Genomic DNA, 10,982 nt, shown 5'->3' on the forward strand with positions numbered 1-10,982 from the left:
CGTTTCAAACAATTCCAGTGCACTACAAAACAGTACATGGATCATTCACATTCACGTCATTAGTCGTGCAGTGTGTGTTATCATTATCAGACTCATTAGTGAGCGCGCTGCTCTTTGCCTCTGATTGGTACAGATGAGTAGGACTAAACGCATATGAAGTCAGACCCTCCCCCTATTTACGCCTTATTCGTCCTAAAGTCAGTGTCATCATAATAAAACGCAACTAGCAGGGGGTCTGGACCTCTGCCATTCTTACAAAAGCGTCGCGGATCCTCTGCGAGTCAAAGCCGAGAGCGCTCATCCTCCGAGAGAACTTCCCGCGCTCTGACAGGACGCAGGTGTCACGCGCGCGTGTGAGGAGTACCGTTAGTGAGGTAACTTTTCAAACGGTCCGTTTTCTTTTACATACTTGTGGATTGTGACTTTGTGAGATGTTTTGGTGACTAGCGTCTTATAAAACAACTGTGTAAACAGTTGAAGTCAAAACAAGGCTATAGTGCGCTTTTTTATGACTTTTTATTTCAACGGACGTTATGCTGGCTTGCTGACTGATACTGAACAGATTTACCAAAATGCCTCGGCCAGGCAAGAACTCCTACAGTGATCAGAAACCTCCGTACTCTTATATCTCGCTAACCGCCATGGCCATTCAAAGCTCCTCTGAGAAGATGCTCCCCCTCAGCGACATCTACAAATTCATCATGGACCGTTTTCCGTATTACCGCGAGAACACTCAACGCTGGCAAAACTCACTCCGCCACAATCTTTCCTTCAACGACTGCTTCATCAAGATCCCCCGGCGTCCTGACCAGCCAGGAAAGGGAAGCTTCTGGGCCCTGCACCCGGACTGTGGAGACATGTTTGAAAACGGCAGCTTCCTGCGTCGCCGCAAGCGCTTTAAGCTCCTACGGGTGGAGCATTCGGCTTGCAAGAGCAACCCGGTCTTGCACTCCTACCACTCACATGCCCAGCATGCCTTGCATCCATCCCACCACCATTCGGGCAAGCTGGGCGTGGGTCATCCGGAGTACTTGGGCACCATGGGCCGGCTCTCACACTTCCAGAGCTACACGCTTGGTGGTGGACAGAGCGGCAGCTTCAAGCACCCATTCGCCATTGAGAGCCTGATTGGCAGAGACTATAAAGGAGTGATGGCCAGTGGGTTGCCCATCGCCTCGGTCATGCATCACCTCGGGTATCCCGTGCCTGCTCAGCTGGGCAGCATGGTCAACTCCGTGTGGCCACATGTGGGCATGCTGTCCGAGCCGGTGTCTTCAGACTACCCACCGTTCAACGTGGCGGTCAAGGGGCTGTACCATCACCACCCGGGAAGCCAGAGCATGCCTGCTGTGCCCATGCCCATCAAACCCACACCAACCCTAGGCGCAGTCCCGTCCTTGACAGGCATGACGCCGGGAGTAACGCAGCTGTGCCCGAGAACGGCAGCGCTGATGGAGAGAGACGCAACAGCTCTGGTTGAGGAGAAAAGCGGGTCTCTCCATCCTGCTCTCCTGCAGTCCTGAACCAAACGCTGAAGATTCAAACGTGAGGGTACGTAGAGCATGTTTTGGAGACGGCTGTGGACTGATTTGAGATGCCAGCCTTTTCCAGAAGATCATTTAAGACTTTCTTGGCTGTGTATTATATTCTGCAGAGTGCAGATTGTTCAGATTTAGCAGTTTTCTGCTTTATGTGTACATGTTTTAGCTTCAGTGTACTGTACACAGGACTGTATAAAATCGAAAAACAATGATGTACATTTTTTTTAAACCCTTATGCGTTAAGCCTTATAAAAACAACACAGACTGTGTATAATGAATTAAAAATGATGAGTTGCATGCTTGTACGCCACTGTTAAAACAGTGGATTGCTGTGCGTCTGGGAGAGAGAGAGTAATGAAATATGAAATATCCCAAAGTGAATTTTGCTAAATTATTGTATTCATGTAAAATAGAAAATACCTTTATGTTATATATTATCATAAATGTTACACATGTAAATATGTGTAGAATATCATCACTTACAGCATTTGAATTGCACTTGTGGTATTTACTAACATGACGTTGAAATATTTTATGAAGATGAAACAATCAAATAGACAATTATAGTGAATAAAAAGCAGGCCTGGTTTAAGTGTGCTGTTTTAAAGTGGCATGTGAGTTTCAAAAATTGTATAAGATTTGTAAATTAAGTATTTTTAGAGTAAAATCACATTCCAGTTTATGTGCAGTGGAATGTCTTTCTTTCTTACTGTCTTTTTCTCACTGACTTGTTTATTTGTTTATAGCAGAGTAACATTATATGTGACCTGGACCAAAAAAAAAAAAAAAAACAGTCATAAGGGTCTTTTTTTTGGAATAAATAAGCTTTCCATTGACATATGGTTTGTTAAGATAGGATGATATTTGTTCGAGATATTTGAAAATCTGTAATCTGAGGGTGTAAAAAAATCGAAATATTGAGAAAATCGCCTTTAAAGTTGTCCAAATGAAGTTTGTGGCAATGCATATTACTAATCAAAAATTAAGTTCTGATATATTTATGGTATGATATTATCATGGAACATGATCTTTACTTAATATCCTAATGATTTTCGGCATTAAAGAAAAATAGATCATTTTGACCCCACACAATGTATTTTTGGCTTATTGCTACAAATATACCCATGCTACTTAAGACTGGTTTTGTGGTCCAGGGCCACATATGCATATAGCTGGGCTATATACTATGCATGTATGTGTAAAATTATACACAGCGATATGAGACATTTATTTAAGCTCTCTCTCTACATAATGTTTAATACAAAATAGCACTTTTATGATAGGAAATAGTTGTGCTTTTACTGAATGGTTACTCTATTGCGTTCCACTTTGTGAATTTTTTCAGCAAATCCACATTTCGAACTGTTTCCTGACAAGCAGTGAGTGAACATCCACAAGCATAAATAGCTTAATAGTAATGGTTTCGCTTCTTCACCATTTATGAACATTAAGACAATTGTTGCTTCAAGGCATAGAGACGAAAGACTGCGCCTATTTGCCAAACTACAGAAAAAAATGGCGCTGTCCAGCAAAAGAGCATTGACCTAATAATCCAGCCTGGTGTTGAGTGCTGCTTTATAGTTTACTGCTTGACAAAATTAATTTTCAGCCACCAGTATTTTATGCAACTTTCTAATATGACCAGAAATAATGAATGCATACCTAACTTGATTTTAATAATACAGCAAATGCAAAAAAACACCCTTGCATATGAATATCTGGACTGTTTAAGGAAGCTTTTGGTCTTCCATTATATGTGTGCCTGAACCACAAAACCAGTCATAAGTAGCATGGGTGCATTTGTAGCAATAGCCAAAAAAAAAAAAAAAAACACTGTATGGGTCAAAATGATCGATTTTTCTTTTATGCCAAAAATCATTAGGAGATTAAGTAAAGATCATGTTACATGAAGATATTTAGTACATTTCCTACTGTAAATATATCAAAATGTAATTTCTGATTAGTAATATGCATTGCTAAGAACTTAATTTGGACAACTTTAAAGGTGGGTCAACCTGGTGGCCTGTTTTTTTTTTTTTTGTTTTTTTTTTGTCCATTTTCTTTTTTGATTCCTTGGTAAAAGTGACACTTTCATAACATTTTCTGCTGATACAACATATAAGATCAATGTGAAAGCAAGTCTAAAAAAATCAACAGATTTTCTTTGCCGAAAGGTTACTCGTGTATGTGTGTGTGTGTTTGTCTGGGATGCTGTGCTTCACGTAAAGCGCCGGTCGAGACGGCCTCATGACTTCAAAAGCAGCCGTCTGATAAAGTTGTTTTGTCCAGCTCGTCTTGACATAAATTTCACCTTTGAAGTTGAGAAGCTGGTCCTCTTCACAGCACAAAAGCCGCCAGTTGGGAGGCCATTTAGAGTGTCACTGTTTAGCATGGCAAAGGCTCTCTTGTACGTCTTGATTTGCGCGCTGCAGCACACGCTCACACCGGGAGTGAGGCGAACCTGCCCTCTGAACAAATAAGATGCACAAGTGGCTGCCTGATGTGAAAACTACACCCACATCGCATCTAGTCAATGAAAATGATCCGTCTCTCTTTCTTCATTACTCTCCGGATTCATTACCGTCTGACGGTAGCAATCTCAATTTCTTGGCATCTGAAACGACATAAAATTAGTCTTTTACCATAAGCAGCCACAGTGTAAATGTCAAACAAAATGTGACATTTTGCATATGTAAGTGACTGTTGAAAACGAAACATAACGGCTAAAAAGCAAATATGTGACCATTTCTTATTGCAATTATGACTTTTCAATCAGAAGGATATGCTGATTTTTCCAACCCTTGAGTCTTTTAAATATGGATTATCAGGAAAGTATGATGAATAGGAATGAGGTCATCGTGAAGTTGCCGGTCTGCGGCTTGTTGAGGGGCAGAATTTGATATGAGATATTATTGTTAATTACTCTGACTTCAGCAGGGGTGGAGGTGACACATTCGTGCCCATCTTAATGACTGCAAAGACCTCGTCTTCATAATGAAATGCTTAAATTATGAAGCTTCTTGCCACCGTGAGCCCCGGCAACAGCACAGCAACTTAGTGCAGTTGTATAATTCTTTATAAATGTTATAATTATGGCCACTAATTAAGTGTGGATTGGTGATATTGGTAATATTATCTTAATTCCTCATAATGCATAATTGAACTGATAGATTCACTGTTTAATCTGTCTCTTGAAATCTTAAAATCTGGATTTTTTTGTGTGTTAAGCAAGACTGTTTGTTCATATTTAGGTATGATGATGGAGAACGTACTCCCTCAACAACAGCAAACTCACACAATTTTAGGTTTACACTACTGTTCAAATTTTGGGGACCAGAATTAGTAATTAATTAATTAATTAATTAATTTAAAAATACTTTTATTCAGCAAGGATGCATTAAAATGGTCAATGGTTACAGTAAAGAGGTTTCTATTTCAAATTAAAGCTGTTCATTAAATAATCATCAAAAAATGCATCACAGTTTTCACAAATATATGAAACAGCACATTTGTTTTTAACGTTAATTGTTATGAGAAATGTTTCTTGAGCAGCAAATCTGAATTTTAGAATGATTTCTGAAGGATCATGTGACACTGAAGACTGGAGTAATGATGCTGAAAATTCAGCTTTGATCACAGGAATAAATTACATTTTAAAACATTAAAAAAGTTATTTTAAATGGTAATAATATTACTGTTTTTTTCTGTATTATTGATTTAATAAATGCAGCTATAGTGAGTATGACATACTTCTTTCAACAACTTTTGATAGTGGAAGTTACAAAAAAAAAAAAAAACAATACTAGTGTACTACTGTAATTATTTATTTATTTCATTTTGCAATATTTATTTTGCTGAAGTACACACTTTTGTGATATCAGATATTTTTAAATACAATGAGAGGAAACTGTCATGGCCAAATTGCCAATGTTTTGTATCTCTGAAAACCATCATGTGACTTCACTTTAACATGAATTATTATAAGAAATGTTTCTTGAGTTTTAGAATTTTAGAATGATTTTTGAAGGATCATGTGACACTGAAAACTGGAGTAATGATGCTAAAAATTCAGCTGTGATCACATGAATAAATTACATTTTAAAACATATTCAAATAGAAAAGAGTTATTTTTAAATTGTAATAATATTACTGTTTTTTCTGTTTATTTGATTCAATAAATGCTGTTATAGTAAGTATAACATACTTCTTTAAACAACTTTTGATAGTGGAAGTTACAAAATAAAACAATACTAGTGTACTACTGTAACATTTATTTATTTATTTATTTTTGGCAAAATTGTTATTTTGCTAAAGTACACATTTTTGTGAGAGAAAATTGTCATGGCTAAATTGCCAATGTTTTGTATCTCTGAAAATGTTACTTTAACATGAATTATTATTAGAAATGTTTCTTAAGCAGCAAATCTGAATTTTAAAATGATTTCTGAAGGATCATGTGACACTGAAAACTGGAGTAATGATGCTGTAATAAATTAAATCTTAAAATAGATTCAAAAAGAAAACATTTTAAATTGTAAAAATATTTTATAATATTACTCTTTTACTGTAATAACTTTTTGTAATCACATAAATGCAGTCTTAATGAGCATAACAGAACAGTCCTTTTTCTATAACATTAAAAATATCTTACTGCTCCCAAACTTTTGAACGGTACTTGTGCATTTTTCAGGGGTTTTTAATTTTGTTCAATCTTACAATTTAAAAAAAGAAACTGCTACTTTTCAGATGTGTTTAAGTATAGATTTTCTTGTTATTTTTAATTTATTTAAATGTTTATTGTTTTTTCAAAATTATTTTATCATAAAAACATACTTTTTCATTTTTAAAACTCAAAACCTATAAATGAATAAACTATTTTAGTATTAGTTGTGCATTATTTTCTCCCTCAAATATTAACTGTCCCTTACTTTGAACCATAATTTTCACTGCAACCAACAATTTTAACACTAATTAAAATTTTAACAGAAGTGCTTGTAGATGCAAACGATATACAGACATGCTGACTGTAGAAATTACATGTTCCGATTCAGAAACGATGGCAGAACAATATATTTCCCCAGCGATGGATGAACATTGTTGATAGACAAATTAAAGCTGAGGGCTGCATTCAAGTCTATATCCTCACAAAGCTGATGTGTGTGTGATGTTAAAGGACATCATACAGTAGTTTCTTGCTCTGGCAGTTGTGATTCATGTGTGGCAGCTCTCAGGTGTTGGAGTTCAGTGGAAGCGCATTGATTTGTTCTTTCAGGGCTGAGCTTCATTACTTGGCGTGTGCCTTCTGCCTTTCCCCTTCAACACACCTCCAGCCATAAGTCAGCGGCTCATAATAAAAAGCTCATCTGCCATGCATTAACAAAAGATGAGTAGAGGTCACCAGAGCCGTAGTGCTGATCACTAAATCTCTCTTTCTCAGTGATTCACTAAGAATAGACAGGCGCGTTCGGACTGCCCCGCGGGCTAATTGAAATGGTTGGAGGTTGTCCTTTTAACAAGGATTGTTAGATGCAGCCAAGTCCAGTGTTAATGGTGCTCAATATAGCAGATTGTCTGCTACTTCCTCTGATTACCTCCATGAATTCTCAAGGTGTAGTGTCAGGGTTTCTAAGACCTTTATGAAGTTTGCAAAGTTTTTCAGTTTTTTATAACTTTCAGCTGTCCTAAAAAAAACAGTAGGGAAGAACGGGCATAGCAGACATACTATACTCCAGTGAAAACTTAAGGTGGGTTAACTTTTTAATTTTTATTTTATTTATTTAATCTAAACAAAAAGAAAATTGAAAATGCATTTTTTGCAACAACATGCCCTGCAGTATTTGTCACACTGCAACCGAACCTATGCTGGGTTAAAAACAACTCATTGCTGCATGGGTGAAATATGGACAAACCCAACGAAATGTTAAATGTTTTAACCCATGTATTTAACCCAGCATTTTTTAATCTTAAACATTTATGAAACACAAAACAATTTATAAAGTAGCAATCAATCAATCAATCAATCAATCGATAAATATTGTTGCAATACTGTTATAATTTAATAATAAACTGAATGGTAAAATTATATATTATTAATAAAGTACAGTTAAAATAAATAAAATAGTTTTTAAAGGGGTCATCGGATGCCCATTTTCAATTGATTCTTTAGGGTCTTAATGAAAAGTCTATAACATGCTTTGGTTAAAGCTTCTCAATGGTAGTGTAAATAACACCTTTTTTACTTTGGCAAAATCAGCTCTGCAAAAATCATCCTGTTCTGGTCGAGGTTGCTTTAAATGTTAATGAGCTCTGCTCGCCCCGCCCCTCTCTTCTCTCTGTGGAGTGGCGAGCCTGTTTACTTTAGCTGCATTTAGCAGCTAAACTTGCTAACTAGCATGTTCTTAGGAAAGGCGATCACAAAGATTCATAAAAAAAACCTTATACTCACTTCTGCTGTAGGTGAAGCTGGATCATGAATGATTCACGTGAACATAGACTGATATATATATATATATAGACTGGGAGACGCATTCCATTCACAAACAAATGTAATCCACTGCATCTTCAGCAGCTCAGATGTCGGGAGTAAATAACGACCACTATGTTCATTATTACATCCAGCAACACAACACTTCAATCGCTCAATTGGAGATATTCTTGTCTAACTTACATCCCTGCTCTGGCATCGAAACAGGTCGGACTGTTACAGCTGATTTAAGGTAAGACGCTCATGTCAATCAGCTATAGTGGGAGCGGCATCTGTAACGCCACATCTGAGAATGGCTCGATTTGAAAAAGGTAATATTATTTTTACAGATGAATTAAAAACCACTGCATGGATTTTTATCATTATAGGGAAGATTTGTACATACACTGCCAACACACATTAATGTTCAAACAACATGTAAAAGTGAACTGTGCATCCGATGACCCCTTTAAGGGGATGTTGTTAAATGAAATATTTAATTGATATTATTAAATATTAATTACATGTACTTTGGGGTTAAGGTTAGGGTGTAGTTTAGGTTTACTTATAATTATGCATAATTTAATTGTTTATACTACATACATGTAACATGTAACTATGCCACATTAGATTAAAGTTAAAGTTACCATGAATATTTTGTTAAAAAATTCCTGAGCTAATATACGAAAAATATCTTTAAGTTAAAATCTGCCATCATTTTCTTTTCTTTTTTTTCCTGACTATATTTGAATGTGGTTTTACTGTTTTGTTTAATCAACAACTAGCAAAAAAAATGATGATATTGTAATTTTTGTATTAAAAAAAGGTTTTAACTAAATATTTGAAGAAGAAAAAACATCAAATCCATGGCTAGAAAACATGCGTTTGATTTAAGTAATTAGACCTTTGTCTCAAATCCTCATAATTCCTGAAATTATAGCATTTGTCACAACTTGCCCTAGTTGCAGTGTGTGTTTAATGAAATGTATGAGTGTGTGTGTACCTCCTTAGCCATATTTTGTGAAGACATTTGTACACAGAAGGGAGAAGAACCTGACAAAACCTCCTTTATGGAGGGTGTCCTAAAAAGAAAAGAAAAGAAAGAAATATATATAAAGTATATATTTTTAATTGTAAAAATAGTTTTCTGTTCTTCAGGATTAGGTTGCAGTGCATTATATAATGAGCTGTATGCAGCATAAAAACAATAGAAGTCTGTGGCATGTCTCTATTTAGATGGCTATGTGTACTTGTCTATACTTGCGAGGACCAAATGTCCCTATTTATACTGTGAAATACTTTGACAACCCACTAGGACCAAGGCCAAAACCATATCTTGAACACTGGGGGGACCAACTATATATAGGCTATAATATTTAATGTTTACTTAGGTATCTAAATGGAGACATTACATAAATTCTATTGTTACACATATATACAAATACAGATAGATTTATAGATTTGATTGCTAATCCATGCAGGGGCTTGACTGGTGTTCAACAAGCCCAAAAGGGCCCACGTCACACTCTCTTTATCTTCCTGCACTGGCTGCCGGTTGCAGCTCGCATCAAGTTCAAGACACTGATGCTTGCATATAGAACAGCCACAGACTCAGCACCCGCCTACTTCCACTCACTTTTACGAATCTACTTTCCCTCCAGAAGTCTGAGATCCACTAGTGAGCGACGCCTCGTGGTACCATCACAGAGAGGCACAAAATCACTTTCCAGAACATTTTTGTCCACCACTCCTGGCTGGTGGAATGATCTTCCAACCCCTCTCCAGAATGCTGCTTCCCTGACAATTTTCAAGCAACAGCTGAAAATTCATCTCTTTCATCACTATTTGACTTCATCCTAAAAAGAAAACTAAACAAAAACTTTTTCCCTTTTCTTTAATTTTTCCCTGTCTAGCTTGTGCTTATTTGAACAATGCTTGAGACTTGGTATTACGAGCACTTCTATTTGCCTCTTTAAGATGAATCACCTTACGTATCCCCCAAGTTGCTTTGCTTCTCCTAAATGAATAAATGTAAATTTTATCCTAACCAACACTGTAACCCTACCCCTCAGAGAAAACTTTCTGCATCTTTACAATTTAAAGACATCGTGTACTTTATTTTTATACCAGTTCTACAAATGTGGACGTCCCCAAAGAGAGTTTTTTGGAGATTTTGTCAAGTTTAGCTCACTTTTGGGTTAAAGGGTTTTCATTTTGTCCCAAAATGAACATTTTTACATTAATCACTTACCCCCATGTCATTCCAAACACTTAAAAGCATTGTTTGTCTTCGGAACACATAAACGTACAAACAATTAAATTATGCATAATTGTAAGTAAACCTAAACTACACGCTAACCTTAACCCCAAAGTACATGTAATTAAAATTTAATAATATCAATTAAATATTTCATTTAACAACATCCCCTTAAAGGGGTCATCGGATGCTAAGTTCACTTTTTCATGTTGTTTGAACATTAATGTGTGTTGGCAGTGTATGTACAAATCTACCCTATAATGATAAAAATCCATGCAGTGGTTTTTAATTAATCTGTAAAAATAATATCCCCTTTTTCAAATTGAGCCATTCTCAGATTCCTGTCGTTGTTGCGTCACACCTACAGAGGCCACTCCCACAATAGTTGATTGACATGAGCGTCTTACCTCAGATCAGTTGTAATAGTCCAACCTCCATGTTTTGATGCCAGAGCAGGGATGTAAGTTAGACAAGAGCTCATTTGCATTTAAAGCAGCCTCGACCAGAATGAGATGATTTTTGCAGAGCTCATTTTGGCAAGGTAAAAAGGGTGTTGTTCTAAACTACCATTGAGAATTTTAACCAAAGTATATTAGAGACTTTTCATTAAGACCCTAAAGAATCATATCAACTTGTGGAAAATGGGCATCCGATGACCCCTTTAAGATATTTTTGCTGCATTCTGACAGCTCTCTGACCCATCCATAGACAGCAGTGTAAT

At 36.5% G+C, this 10,982-nt stretch overlaps 1 protein-coding gene across 1 annotated transcript; it reads left to right on the forward strand.

Moving 5' to 3' along the window:
- The first annotated feature begins 239 nt into the window (after positions 1-239).
- On the forward strand, positions 240-2,221 carry foxb2 (forkhead box B2). The gene has a single exon (XM_051117087.1). It carries the CDS (start codon positions 573-575, stop codon positions 1,521-1,523), a length of 951 nt encoding a protein of 316 aa, XP_050973044.1. The 5' UTR covers positions 240-572; the 3' UTR covers positions 1,524-2,221.
- The last annotated feature ends 8,761 nt before the right edge of the window (positions 2,222-10,982 follow it).

This window comes from Labeo rohita, chromosome 8, assembly GCF_022985175.1.
Source record: "Labeo rohita strain BAU-BD-2019 chromosome 8, IGBB_LRoh.1.0, whole genome shotgun sequence".
NCBI lineage: Eukaryota > Metazoa > Chordata > Actinopteri > Cypriniformes > Cyprinidae > Labeo > Labeo rohita.

Bases quoted from the DNA above. Each gene is read 5' to 3' on its own strand.
- foxb2 (XM_051117087.1), top strand. From the start codon at position 573: ATGCCTCGGCCAGGCAAGAACTCCTACAGTGATCAGAAACCTCCGTAC.